The sequence below is a fragment of the Dufourea novaeangliae genome, unplaced genomic scaffold (assembly GCF_001272555.1).
Source record: "Dufourea novaeangliae isolate 0120121106 unplaced genomic scaffold, ASM127255v1 scaffold125, whole genome shotgun sequence".
Taxonomy (NCBI): domain Eukaryota; kingdom Metazoa; phylum Arthropoda; class Insecta; order Hymenoptera; family Halictidae; genus Dufourea; species Dufourea novaeangliae.
Genome location: NW_015374020.1, coordinates 4122108 through 4137194, shown reverse-complemented (window position 1 = coordinate 4137194; position 15087 = coordinate 4122108). Strand labels below are relative to the sequence as shown.

Below are 15087 nucleotides of genomic sequence, written 5' to 3'. Positions count from 1 at the left end.
AAAGCAGAGCAGGGGTAGGGCCTCCTACAACATGGTAAATATATTTCAAGTACTGAAATAAATGTTAAACTGAATATTAATTTGGCATAAATTTCAATAACACCCGAGACCAAGTGGTAAAAGGTCCTTCCCCTACGCCATTTTTTCCCTAACAGAAGCTGAATTTGCTCGTGAGGATACTTTCCCAAGAGCAGCTATCTTTCCAAACGTTAGTCTATTTCCGTTTTCAAAAAATTTCCCCTCCTACAGTCTCGAGCGCAGAAAGTTATCGAGAGTCCACTGTACCGCTGTAAGTGCGACGCCTATGTCCCGCGAATATACGTCGCTGGGACCGTGTATCGTGAATCGAGTCCTCGAAGGGTTACTTTATCCCCGTGTGACGAATGAAAATCGTTTCCTCGATCCGTGTCGGAATGTTTTCCGGATTATAGTAACATGTATAATCACGTTTAAGTATATAATATCTGAAGGATCCTCATCAGGCAGCAAAAATAATGAAACAAGTGGAAATAATGATTTCTGACTTTGAGTTATAAGGTCGCTGAAGATTCATGGAACAAAAGAGACACTTTGGTGGAATGAACGAAAGAGGGTTAGATTATTCAAATTTGGACGTTCTGAACGAAAAGGTATGATTTTAAGGAAAGCACTAGCAGAATGTGTACCAGGCAACAGAGTAAGGTCGCCCGACTAAAATGAATAAAACAGACGGAACAAAGTACTAGATGTACTAGCAAGTACTCCACTTTGGTTTCTAACAGAAAACCTTCCTGATTTTCTATTTAGTCCGAATAGACGTAGAATATTGAAATTATACCGAGTTATTTCGAGAATAAATACAGAATCTCACAAAAAAATCGTGGAATACTTATCGGTACACCAGATTGGTCGTATATTGGTACACCTAACAGCAAGATACTAGCTAGATCGTCATCGTAAAAATAAAGGAGTGGCAGTCTGGACGAACCGCGAACTCGACGGGAGAAAGTAACCCCCGTTAAGCCAGATTTCCACTCGACAAATGCCTGCTTTCAAAAACTCGTGGAAACATCTCCTCAATCTGTCCACTGTCCTTCAAAAATAACTTTAAGAGTTTCCTTCATACCCGAAGAACCGTATCAAGTGTATTCTTCATTCCACCTACAACCAAGTGGAACCGTGGCTTAACGAAGCACGCACCCGATTCACCTGTATTCTACGATATCTCGGCTAAATATCGACTTACGTGCTAGTAAGGCCCGTGGTGTAGGTAATCAGAGTAACTCATTATCACTGCGACAGCTCGGTTTCACGACAGAGAGTATCTTAACGGTTCGGGGGAGGGGGAAGGGTACGTCGAACCGCATGGCTGTCGCTTGTTGACAAAAAAAAAATCAAAAATAAAAGAAATCTACATCGTTCGTAAAAAAAAAAACGTCCCGGGTGTCTACGCTGGCTTAACCGCTACTACATTAAAACGGAACCTAGGCTAAAATACGAAGTACGAAACTAAACACCACTTCTCGCGTTTCTCCCACGATCATCTCTCTCCACATCCTTTTTATTCGGTTTCCCTTTCTTGTTTTCTTTTTTGGTTCACTTCCGTAAGGCGTGCGCGAGCCCTAACGCGGGAAAGAAAGCGAGATTCGAGATCGATCCGACACACGCGTCGGAACTTCCGGTCCGCGGGGAGACTAAATACATACGGGCGCCTTTGTTACGCGTGAGAAACAGATCTCAGTCCTTTTGTCACGTGTCCGTTAAATCGGCGCCGACGGGGAACTTAAAAAAAAAAGAACAAACTGATATCGTCGATTACCTCTCGACAAAAAGTGGAAATTGTAAACGGGCGAAACTAGAAATTCGTCGCGATCTACGGATAAACTCGACTTATTCTACGATCCTTGTCGGAGGGATGGAAGAGGAACGTATTTCGTCCGGAAATTGAAGATACGTTCGAATGGTGCACGGATGTGGTCTTCCAGGGACGAAAACGGGATTGCACCCGTGACAATTGCAATCGTTTGGTCGCTGGATGAAGGTGGGGTACACCGTTGTGATCGAACGATCCTCGATTCTCACGGTGAAATATCGTTTCTCGTCACGATCTCCTTGTATGTCCTAGGGGACGTAGAACGGTCCAGTGTTGAAAGCTAGTCTGAGTCAATGTTCAAATCTTAAGCAACGCGTTGTACATGAAGATCAGCTTCCCGGTGTCTGTGGTGTGCATCAGTTTGTATCGTCTGCTAGTCATCTTATCGATCAGAGTCTTCGTCTCCAGCTCGCTGTGATGAGGACTCCAGCGTATGGAAACAACGGATATTCTCGTCGTCTCCCAGGGAATCGTGTCGAGCACCTGTGCCAAAGGAAATTCTAAATGTTTCCCCTGGAAGCATAATTGATGGTGATCTTGAGAATCGAAATATTGATAATCTACCTGGCCGTCTTGGGCGTCTGGACTATCCAGACTCAGATAGTCCAACGTGGTGGCGCTGTAAGCCAACAGGACGCTGTATAAAGGGAAACATTTCAATCTTGTTGTCGGTAGACCCTCGTCTGAAGACACTAAACTGTTTGGACCCTCCCCCAGTTTGGTAACTTGGACCTCAGACTCCTGGTGATAAGTAATCTGTAATTCAAATAATGTATTCTGTGTTACGGGGGCCTATGACGCTCGGTTGAAGAACTTTCCAACTTTCTTGTCAGCTGTCTCAATGTACACAACCGTTTTGTTGCAGTTTCCCATTAAGGTCCAACGTTTTCAATTGCCCAAAGTTGCATAAACACAATATTTCATTACACAAAAAGTACCGATCCAAACATTTTTTTTCATAGTACTTACATTCTTTCTTGTACGCTTTTATAAGTACTAAATAATTATATGTATAAAAATCGCCCTATTTCACTGCTTGTGACTTATGTAATGAGTTAATATTGAAATAATGCTCACTGGGTCCACTTGCCTCTTTGGTATCCTTATCGGTGCTAAGACAAGCATGTAGAACCTTCGTCTTCGAGTTCCTCGTGCTCCTATGAGCCTCGAAGAAGCTTCTAGGATCGGTCAGCACGAGAACACCCCGCCAGCTAAGGTTCCGTTCGAGCCAGCCTGTGCTGGAAACAGCTCCTATCTACACAAGATTTACAAACCTCCATAATGTCTCGACAATCACGAACTATTAAAAACGTTCAGACGTTAATTTCAGAAGAAACGTAACGATACTCGGAAGATACTAGGATTCTACAAAATTAAAAAGAATCAACGGAGTTCTTCTAGCTATGATCATAAAGTAGATGTTCCGATAAACGTGTTCTACCCATGTCTACCAGGTACAGCTTATTCTACTACGATAACTACGAATGAACAATTTCAACGTTGGAATTTCCTCCGTTAATAAACATCGACGTTGAATAGAGACTAATCTTAACCGACCCAGAGTTTACGCAGTTCATACGTCAAGATCTCACGCCATATTTCTACGTCACCGATGCTTGTTTCCGGAACCACGACTGCTTCAGCTACCGGTTGATTTTACAAGCACGTTGTACCCTCTGTTGGACCAGCAATTGCTCGGCCAGCAATTAGACGAATTAACAGCTCGTTTCTCACCCTGCTAATGTACTCCACGTAGACACCCTCGCGTTTCCCCTCTGTCAAACCGGCCACGTACTTCTCCTCGGTGGTCTGTGTCGCGTTCAACGGGTCCTGTTGGGTGGTGGACTTCAATTGGACCTCCCTGATGTACGCGACCAATTCTGGATTGTCCATCGAGACGCTGTTCAACACGTAGTCCCTGGTCATGTTCGCGTCGAACGCCTGCCTCCTGGAACGGGTACGTCCGCTTTAATGCGCCCACGATCCTGTGCAGTCTCATTAAGCCTGACACATACGCGTACGTGTGACGCGTGTATACGCGGAATTGGGGTTGACACAGGGAGGGTGAAAATCGCGGGGTTCGTCGGTGATTACTTTCCCACCCTTCGCGGAGAATTTCGAGATCCCCTTTTGCGTGATCTATATTCACTCAATAAGTACCTACACTTCTTTCGTATCAATTTTGAGATACCACGAGCCCCTTTTGGATGAGTTCATTCACTCAAAAGGTAGAAATATTTCTTTCGTATCAATTTGGAGATTATTTCTTGGATTGTTTTCTATATTCACCCGAAAGGTAATGTACAGCCTCCAATCATCTTGACCAACGATAAACAATAGAAGCTATTACGCCTGTAATCATTCATTCGCTTCTTCCCAAACAAACATTTTCAATCAGTTACCACGTCGAACGTGTGAACAACTCATCAAGAGCATTTCATTTCATAAAGTCACGGGGTCCGTCTGCTAATCGTAATCGCCTTATAATACTAACAAGCCTCGTTGAACGTACTTTTTTTCCGGTAAGCTTATTGTCGAGCGACGTTAATAGCCTTTCGCGCAACCGCCACGCCGTCGTCGGAGGGAAAGGATAATCATCGAGTGACCCAGTAATTAGCCACGTCTAACAATTGCACTCTCTTAGGGTCTCTTGGCGCCGATCTCTCGAGGAAAAGACAATACCGCTTCGTTGCCCAGCAGACGCGATTCCGCAGACAGCAATTTGTCCAGGTAAGAGGTAATTGGCTGAGACTGTTCCGCCGAAGGAATGTTATTAATGGTTTATTTATGGAATACACTCACTCTGCGGTGTCTAGCACCGAATAACATAGTATTACATTCTGTATCTCCGTGATCCGATCCCGAGAATAAGCCACGTAGCGGTAGATCTTTATCATCAGATTCATTCTAAACTTTATCGACAATATTTTACGCGTCTATGGCAGACACGGATGTATAAAACGAAACATCAACCTAGGAATGAATCCTTTAATCGAATATAATTCTTATTTTATTCGAATCTATGTATATTCAATTGTCTGGGAAAAATAAGATCATCAGACTGCGGATGTTTCTGTAAATATTTACGGGCTAATTTATAAAAATTCGAATGGAAACTTGTTGCCTCGACGAATGCTTTATTGGATAAAGAGTTCGTTGTTTTCACTCGATGATATCTCCCATAAATTCGTACAATTGAAAAATGAACCGAAATAAGAATCGACACAGTAACGAAAACGGTGACAAAGGCACGAATAAATCTCCGTTTACTGCTAAATAGTATGGCTATACGTTCTTGCCAATTGATCTTCGCAGACCAATAATATTGCATGTTCTATTAAATCAACAGGATCGCCCCGGATTATGTCTGTCAACAAGATATCGGAACTACCGTCCACGCGCTAAGCACTTTGTCGCGGTTCTTTGTCGAAAGCTACGGTCAAATATTTGGCTTCCTACGATGCAGCCTCGATAACGGTGCTTGCGTTAAGCTTTAAAGTCCAAACGATTATTCGTGAACTTGTTTAATCGGATTGACACGTATCGCTTTGATTTGCACCCTTCATCATCGGTGCGAATACGGAAATCCATTCGAAAAACTATTCGACGAGAAAAATGGTAATGAACGAGAATGTACGTCAGTTTAACGTGCGCGTTTGACCCTCATAAACCGTTCATCTCGATTTCCCACGAAATGGAACACCCCTTTGAATCACTTTTCTCGCATTATAAAAGTCTATAAACGAACTATACCTACCGTACACGTAAAAAATAATATACTTTTCTCGTTGGATTTTAGCGCTCGCTCGACGTAAATTCCTTCTCATTTAATAGAGAGCATCATAAACGACTGAGACCTACCACTATAGTAATCTCTGCGCACTCGAGTCCTCCAGTTTTACGGGACAACAAAAATGTTTACGTTCCCTCCCCTCCCCGCGCGCTTTAAGAAATTACGAAACCGTGGAACTTCCCAACAAAACGGACTCTCGAGACGCAGAGGGGGAGACTTTCTTGAAAGAAGAGATTCATTTGAAATGCTTAAGCCTCTGTGAACCGTAACTACGGTACCGTGGAGTAATTACTTCATTCTGGACTTATGTAATCTTACAGAAGTCTTCCCGGTGAAATTATACTAGAAATCCGATTAGAATCGAAATACTTGTAGTGTGGATACGTAAAATTTGATCGTAAATACTTGCCTGACATAAAACACAATAGAGTAGAAAAAGTTCCTTCTTCTTGCATTCGTGACTTAATCCATTTCATCAACTAGAATTTTTGTAACATCCAGTTTAGTGAGTAAACGTCATTCAATCGTGATCACAGCCTCTAAAGTTTATTTCTAATTAACCCTGCTACATTCTCCTCAGGCATATATGACCCGAAATGAAGATTATATTTCAATAGGTATTAAGTTTTAAAATATTTCTTTTTAATATACAACGTACCTTCAATGTTTCGTATATTTCCCATTTCTTAAAAACAAATCACTTCAAAGTTTGCTATAATTTTATTCAAAGGAATAAAAACGTGAAGAATAAGTGAGGACAATAGCAGGATTAAAACTTCTGTGAGCACCAAAGTACATAATCTACAGCGTATGTATTTTCATAACCCAAATACTTTCGAATACCCATTATGGAGGCAACCTAACCAGATCATTTTAACCCTAATTAATCGAGACAGAACAAATTTCCATCCTAATTATCCAAAACAGATACAATCCCGATTTTCTTCACCGTCAATTAATCAAAACGAGAGAATTCCATGGAACAACGTCGACAAAAAAGCAGTCTCGCCAATTTTTTTCTCCGCAACGCCTCCAAACAGCAATAAAATCGGCGTAGTTACCTGTACGCCCCCCACCCCGTCGCGCCATTAGCGAGATAAAGAAATTTACCTCAAGGCTGCAGCTTCGCTCCAGACGAGAAGCAAGGCCATGGCGGTGGAAAAAGCAGCGAGAAAGGCGAGGCAGGGGGCCACTCTTCGCCACCAGCTTTTCTTGTGGCTCGACATCGTGGACCCTGTCAGCGTCGAGCCCGTGGGTGGTTGGAGCACACCGGTGACCGGCGGCATACCCGTGGCCGCCATTCTAAAAACACACAAAAGCATCTGGGTTAGGTTTGTTGTCTCCGTTGATCGTTACGCTATAATGTAGATATTTGCTACGTGGGAGTGGGTTTATAATTGCTAGATAAAGGATAACACACCCAAGAAAAATCTTTTCAGTTACCCCAGTGATCACACCTCCTGACGGTTATCTTTATAGATAGACCTCGAATATTTATGAAAATATAGATTTTTATGGTTTATTTCACCAGAAAATATAGATTTTTATGGTTTATTTCACCAGAATTATATCAGACAGAAATTCGCTTATTTTATTTACTATTTTTCCAGTATCGAACACTTAAGGTACAGTTTCACTTGACAGTAAATGTTATGGCTTTTGTTGTCGTGACACTGTATGACAATGGCGACCAACATCACGACAACACGAGATCTAGTTTTTACGACGACAGAAGTTACAATAGTATAGTGTCATTTTTAGTATCATGACTGTAAAAGTCACAATATAGTGTCACGTGAAAACGTACCTTTGGGTATACTACATTCTGGAGAATCATGTGATTCGAGGAGGGAAGGTGTTGGATCTCACTCAGGAGAGTAGAATGTGTTAGCAACTCAAATTTCAATTCGAATAGTTCCAGTTTAGTTTCAGTTGTTTCGGTGGTTGTTGGTCCTCAGGGAGCATATGTTACGAATTCGCTATATCTTGTACAATAAATTTAACACTCTGTTGTGTAATCCGCCTACAAATTATCTTTTGTTCTTCAAGTAAAAAGTAATGTTCGTGTTAATATTTTAACCAAAATTTATTTGTTAGTGTTAAGGTTCATGAGATTCAAAAATGCAAACGAAACAAGATCAGAAAATACCCAAACAAGGTGTTTCTGTATTCGTTGTACCTAAATATATCATTGAACAATAAATTCTATCACCACCTTGCAGAAAGTGGAAGTAAACGGGTCAAAAAGGCAGAGACCGACAAAAGAATAAACTCGAGGAACAGTGTCTCGAACCACATTCACGTAACATTCTTCCCTATGTTTCCTCGATAAAGAATCACCCTTCGACGAGTTTTCAGGGTGATTTATCGTCAAGCCGATTTCTTCGTAGACGTCTCAGCCGACGTTAGCCACACGATACGATCGCATAGCGTGCACAGGGCCTTCGAGTTTGATTCGAGTTAATGCCGCGTTTAAATTCAGCCGCTCGTCGGCTAAAAGCCTGCATGCATATTGCATCGGTGGTATATAATAACAAGATAACGGGCACGAGATCCTGCCGCGATTCGAAAGGGAATTCCGATCGATCGTTCCAGGGAAGATAAACGCGAGGAGAACGGTGGAGAGAAGGTGAACTTCTGTAAGTTTCCTTGTGTTCATATACACACGTGTTCGCGGGGACTAAGCTAGCCGAAGGATCTTCCTCGTTCGTTCTTCCTGACTCTCTCTCTGTCTCGCTGTTTCTCTTCTACGGCCACCTGTCCCTTTTTCCAACGTGATAGAAATAGAAACGTGTTTGTCTTCGGTAGTTTTATTGTTAAGGACGATTGACTTTTACTCAGTGATCAAAGACACTTCCTCGACGAGGGTATGGATTATCTTGTATTTGATGGAGTGGATATAATAACTTTGTATGGAGTTGTAGGGTATCAAAGACTAGGTGTTTTAAATCGACTGCGGCCGTCAGTGCGGCTGAAGGTTCAAAGAAATCATGGGGGAAAGAGAAACAGGCATGCTAATAACAACTTCCTTATAGGTTGGATGTAAAAAGATTCTGAAAGAAATGGAAACCTGATTAAGTTGAAGTGGATACATACAGTATCTAGTAACAAATCAAATCAATCAAAGGACATGTTATCTAATTACAAGATAAAGTTCTTCACCTTTCGTTCTCATCCATACTAAAAAAAACTACCCCAAAACATGTAAGAAACAGAATGCTCCAAAATTCACTATCCATTTCAGTGGTCATGGAAATGTCAATAAACTAACAGTTCACCATTCCATGGTCAGTGGCTTTTGGCTCTGTACAATAAGACAAACATATTCAGTATATGTTCACGAACTTCTCACCAGCAGCCGTGTGTGACCATGAAAAAAAAGTAATCCAAAATTCTGCCCAGGCATACAGCAGAGTATCGCGTAGAATCGAGGTAACTTTGCGACTCGCTGGAGAGCCAATGGATAGTTTCTAAACTTTCACGCGATGCTGTAACCGTAATTACATCTGAAACTTGCCTCTGCTCCCCGGTACAACGATCGGTGTGTAACGCGCTCGCGACCCCGTTCGCGATCGATTCTCGCGTAACATTGCGACATAACGACGTTACCAGGCGATGGTGGATCACGGGCGAACGACGACAACCGCGGAACAATTGCGGGAAAATTTTGATCGTCTTGTTCTGTACGCGCCCAAACAGGCTGCGTACGAAACTGGAAAAAATGATTTATCGATAGCAACACGACGGTGGTCGTAGTTAAGAACGAAGAACCGGATCGATGAGGCGCGATACGGCTACCAGAGGAACGACGTAACATTTTTCATTCGCTGCCTCCCCATCCGTTCGTCAGGTTGATGCATTATGCAGTTCGTTGGCTGGCTCGCGAGGGAAACTTCCAAGACGCGACTTTTTTCATGCATTTTTCTTCTCGTACATCCAGTGGAAAAATATTCGAAAGCAAGCACAAGGGCCACTGCTTCTTGTACCGACCGTAATTAGACGAGACAGAGAGCTAACGAGGAGAAGATGTTGTCGCTGGTTACTGCTACGAAATAAGTGCATATCCTCGGTTCGTTATACATTCTGCGACTACGTTCCCCGTTGCGATCGGTAATATGAGGATACTGGATGATTTATAAGATGTACGATATATTTTAATGTTATCTTTAGATGATAAAACGTCGAAGGAAATGGATGATAATAGTGTATCTGATGGGCAACATTCTAGTAGAACCTCCTTTTCTAATCATTATATTATAACTCTAATTCGTTAATGGGAATCTGGACCGATCTAAAGTCACCAAAGTGTTCCTTACAGAAATCTATAATTCATCAAGAATAATAGAATCGTAGATTCGATTGGAACATCACCTGTCGAAAAGGCTATAAATTCGATTATTCTGCGCCATCATCTTATCCAAGTTGCTGTAATTGCAATTCTAATTCCTCAATTCACTTCATTGTCTCGAAAACAAGATTCAGTTACGATTACGTGGGCTCCTTATGAAGAACGTTGCTTTCCTCGAGAAACACGCGAAACGGTCCGAGCGTTCCATATTCCAGCGAGCGTAAAGCATAAAGTTGTGCACGCGAGTCGGCGCGCACTTTCTAAGCGATTTTTTCCACGAGCGATCGCGCGGCTACACCCACACAAGTTGGAAACAACGGAAGGGGGAAACGAAAAGACCGCTGGCCAGGCAGGATTTCCGCGTCCTCTCAGAAGGATTGTAATATACGAGACCACCGTGAACAAACAGACTCTCTAGCCCATCCAAATGCGATAGTTTCGGGTGGAAATGGGAAACAAGATGAATAGTGAACGTCCGGGTACGTTTTACCAACCACGAAACGAATAAAGAAATCTTTTGGTATTAACCCCCGAACTTTTTCAATTCGTTGCACCTGGGTCTGAACGTGGAATTCTGTGTTTCTTTTCATGGATTAGCACTGATGGTCCGCAAATTAATCGTGGCACGTAAAATTATTTAGAACTCTGTATAGCGAAATATTTAATACGATTTACTTTATTTGAAACCTGACAGAATCCTCGACAGATTACAGAAATTATTCTTTCGACGAAATTTCTGTGAATTACATTTGGATATAGGTCAGTCCAAGCACAGAAAATAATTATTTTCGATTTTGCTTTGATATCAAATGCATTTTCACGCAAAAAAAAATCAATTTAACAATTTACACAGCTATGATGATTATTTTCTGTCTAGGGAGAAAGTCGCACTGAACCAAAGTTACCCCAACTTAAGGTACTATAATCAACCGTCACAACTGTGTGCACTAAAGATTAATGAACACACACGTCGTGTCTTTCTCTTTCTACATTCCAATATCCGTCGAGAAACTCCATACATACATACGTGGAAATAACGCCGTCCGGCGTACATGGAAACGTAGAGCCGCGGCAGCCTAATTTCCGCGAGAGGATAGCTACGAAGACGAGAACAACCAGCACGCCGTTGAACGCCCTTTAAATTAACCGACCGAATTGTTGGCGTCGCTTAACGCCCGACTTCAATTTCCACCGACTACGACGACGACGACGACCAGAAAGAAGGTCTGTCGCCCTGGTTCGAAGCGTATACATATACTTATATGTATATGTACCGTTGTTTCGTTGTGAGGAGAGCTTCACAGCTCGACGACCTTTCATCCGGAAGAAAGCTCGGCTTTACGGTGAAGCCCAGGAGGCGGTTTCCGGGTTCGACTCGCCAGAAAGACTGGGTACACCGTGGCGGGAGACCGAGTCGACGGGAATAAAAGGGGAAGGGAACGGGCTCGAAATAATAGATCGTATTGGCTTAGAGGACGCCGTTCAGAGGGTGCCTTTATGCTCGTTCCATGAGGACGCGATTGTTGCTCGAGAACGACTGCCATTGTCGGTCTCCGAGACCTTATTTTGCGAGTTTTATAGAGTGTTGGATCCTAGACTTTATTTAGATTCTGGAGTGGAGCACATAAAACCAACCTCGAATGAAATATTCAAAAATATTTTGTGTTTAAGGCCGGTTTCATGCGCACCATTCTGTACTTTTATTAGCGTCGTTATTCTTTTACGACTCTATTACACGGGTATTGATGAGTAGGGAGGGAATAGGTGATGTAGGTTTGGTGATTCGACATCTTTTTAGTATAACAGTAACACTTTTATTTTCATAAAAATATCCTCAGGAATTGGAAGTCTCTGTGTATTATGAAAATGTAATGAGGTGTATACTTGGTATTTGTTAGTGTTTGAATGATTTATTTCTCGCAAAGTTAAAGAAAGACATCCCGCGACATCATAAGTATCTAAAGAACGGAAGACTTGGCGAAGAGGTTCTTGATAATGTAATGCAACTACGACCACGAACAATAAGCGGAGAAAAACATGGGCACAAGCGGCCAGAATTTTGATGACCAAAGTTTTATGAAAAAGAAGCAAAAAAACACCTGAAAATCCCTCGAGGCATTTCAATGCGAATTACAACCGCGAGGTTCTATGACAGATATTACAAGAATTGCATCATTCCCAGTAACGTGTTATTCGCTTTCATATTTCCTCGATGTTCGATTGTTTGACCACCGACAACTCCATTGTTCCCGTGGAAACCAAGAATAGATGAAAAATTCTGTCGTAATAACATCCAACGGAAAATAAATGACTGGAGGCGTTAAAATTTTTTAAATGTTATAGTTCTTTACGTTTCAAATACCTCGATTGACATACTATCCATAATTCATTTAAATAGTCAAAGATGTGTAGAAGGAATCAGCAAACATCAAAAGTTTACACATCACAGAAATTGCAAAATCAGAAAATGAGGGCAACTTTGGAATCTAAATGCTCTGTCGAGCTTAAATATTCAAAAGCTGATCAGTTTTACAAGCCTGATCCACAACTACCACATTCGCAAATAACTGGGACTAACCCAAATACAAATACATAAAGAGTAATTCACAACGTAGACAATTTGATCGCAAAAATGGCGACGATATGAACTGCCTTTTTGCTCCTGCATACAGATTCGCATACGAAAGGATCGTGGATGCAACGACAAACAAAGCGATTAGTTTTATCGGGGATTTCCAGTTCGTTTCGTCGAATCGACGATAAAAGACACAAAAAGCGACGTAACAAATTGGTCTCTGTGAAAACCAATCACCGCGTCAATCTGTAATCAGTGCAATTCAAAGGGACAGATAAAATAAACATAGTTGACAAATTTAACAGACGGAGATTGGATTTTATATGGGGCAATCATTTGCCGAAAAACCGTAAACAAATTCGTACAGCTAGAAATATACAAATGTACGATAACACAGAAACTAAAAATTATAACTGGGACTAACCCAAATGCAAATCAATAGACTACGTTACACGCAAACGTATTTTCATACTTTCCAGAAACTGAAAACAAATGCAAGATCCGTTGTCCATTAAAAGTTTTCTAGAAATTCGAAAGAAAATATAAACTCCTGGTTGAACTTTGCAAAATACTCGTTATTATGTCGGATTTTCGATAATCTTGCGTACCATTAACGCATTAAGTTCGCAATACAACGGTCGTTAATTGCACCGAATGCAACGGAACCAAATTCTATCCGAAACAGAGCAATGAATAACCCAATCGACATCACACACTCTCGCGGTAATGAGACCGTAAATCCCGAGTAAAAACCGATTCACTTGAGCGTGAATCGGGCTTTACGAACGAGCGGATCCTCTCGAAACGAGCAAAGTTCCATCAAGAACAACACAATGAGTGGCAGCAATTCGTCTTTCTCTCTTCCCCGCCCAGAGTTTCGTTCAACCAGTTCACGCTACCGATCAAGTTTCTCGCGAATTATACAGATCACTTTCCGTACGAATTCCCAGGAGTCTTGGAATTTTTAAGGATCGATCGACAAAGTGAACGCGAACTCTCGCGACGTCGCACACTGGTTCAGAATCAAAATTTAGCAACTGATGCGGTCGTTTAACTCAAATAATGAAAATTTGGGAATTTTTTGTTCTATATTTGATTGTGATACGAAAGGAAAACAACGCATGGGACAAAACTTCTGTGCTTAATGACCAGTTGACATGAGTTTTGTGCTGAATAAAAGAAATTTGTTTTCGACCATTCGAGCTAGTAACTTCTGATTTTGGAGCATTGTGCGTCCAGGCGTCTCGTAGAGGCGTGTGTAACATGAAATACAATATTTACGAATCTAGCGACCGACGAGAATGAAAAGTCGTACCGCGAGGCAACAACTTCTTGCGAAGCTGTTAAAAGTTATTGGTAAACTCCCGCTCCATTCATCGCAGGTCACGGTGCCGCGGGCACGAGAACGGTAACATGATATCGACATCGGTGAAAACGAATTTCGGAATCGGTCCGGGACGATTTCTTTCAGAGTCACGTCGGCTACCTACCCAGAGGTCTCGACGAGGATCAAGATCAAGGGAGAGACCTTCGCCATTAATCATGGACGGTCCGCTTTAGGGAGCCTGAATCGCGAAAATGGTCCCTTTCCGGAGGAAGAGGGAGTTATGCCGTTCGAAAACGTGGAAAGTCATGAAACGAAGGAATTAGATTAAAGCTCTTTATAAAGTAGAAGGAGAGGTAGGAGGATTCGAGACGAAAAGTTACGCGCTTCATTTTGGTCCCTCCAACTTCTATTTAGTGCTGAGAAGTTGCTCACGTTCTGATGGTACCTACGTTTTCAGAGAACCTTAATAAACAAAGAAGATAGATTTTGTATAAACATATACGAGGGCTAGAGGAATAACAATCACTCTGCTAAACCTCATTGAAAAAGGTTACACCTGGGGGTCTATCCTTGTCAGTGCCGAGAAGCTTTAGAACACTCATGGACAATTTACTGTACAAGGTGACAAACAAAGAAAAATACATTCATTGGCCTGCAGAAATCTTTGTCAAAGATTGGAAAAGGTTTCGAAGAGTTTCTAGAAGGGGTCTACGTACTTGGTTTTCACGGGCTCCATTCCGGTCCAAAATAATTCGCCCGGCGGGAACGAAGGTTCGTTTGAGTGCGGCATTCACGTGGTGGTTCTGTCTCGCAGCCCGTCGTGACGCGACCGTGTCGTCCGGAAGACATTAGCTGGTGCTGTCTCACCAGCGGACCTTGCACATCCTCTGTGTCGCGTTCGGTTGTACCGTCAACGGTCACTGCACTCTCCAGACCGTGGTTTATTCCTTCCGCAAACGTCGACCTGGGTTAATTCGTTCGTAAACGATGAAAGCTTCGTCGTGGGGACGGGTCTTCGTTACTTAATCCGTTCGAGAACCTGCGTTCCCTTGCAGCCACTCAACCGAACAACCTTGAATCTTTTAAAATGTCTCTCTTCATTGATGCACCAATAACTTCTCATAACACTTTATAGCCACATCAGTATACACTATTCCGACACAACCTGTCGTGTATTCTCTCGTGCCCCAAT

At 42.2% G+C, this 15087-nt stretch overlaps 1 protein-coding gene across 1 annotated transcript; it reads right to left on the bottom strand.

Annotated features, from left to right (window-relative positions):
* Positions 1-1243: 1243 nt before the first annotated feature.
* Positions 1244-15087, bottom strand: LOC107189027 (protein Star-like). The gene is made up of 6 exons (XM_015577458.1): positions 14612-15087; positions 6756-6947; positions 3587-3800; positions 2943-3107; positions 2417-2608; positions 1244-2335 (listed from the first exon to the last, which is right to left on the bottom strand). The coding sequence occupies exons 1-6, from the start codon at positions 14683-14685 to the stop codon at positions 2150-2152; spliced, it is 1023 nt and encodes a 340-aa protein (XP_015432944.1). The 5' UTR covers positions 14686-15087; the 3' UTR covers positions 1244-2149.

Excerpts from the sequence above, each read along its gene's own strand:
- LOC107189027 (XM_015577458.1), bottom strand. The coding sequence starts at position 14,685 with ATGCCGCACTCAAACGAACCTTCGTTCCCGCCGGGCGAATTATTTTGG. Across the intron at positions 6,948-14,611 it reads ATGGAGCCCGTGAAAACCAA|AATGGCGGCCACGGGTATGC; the intron begins GTACGTAGACCC and ends GTGTGTTTTTAG. Across the intron at positions 2,609-2,942 it reads CCGATAAGGATACCAAAGAG|ATTACTTATCACCAGGAGTC; the intron begins GCAAGTGGACCC and ends TTTGAATTACAG.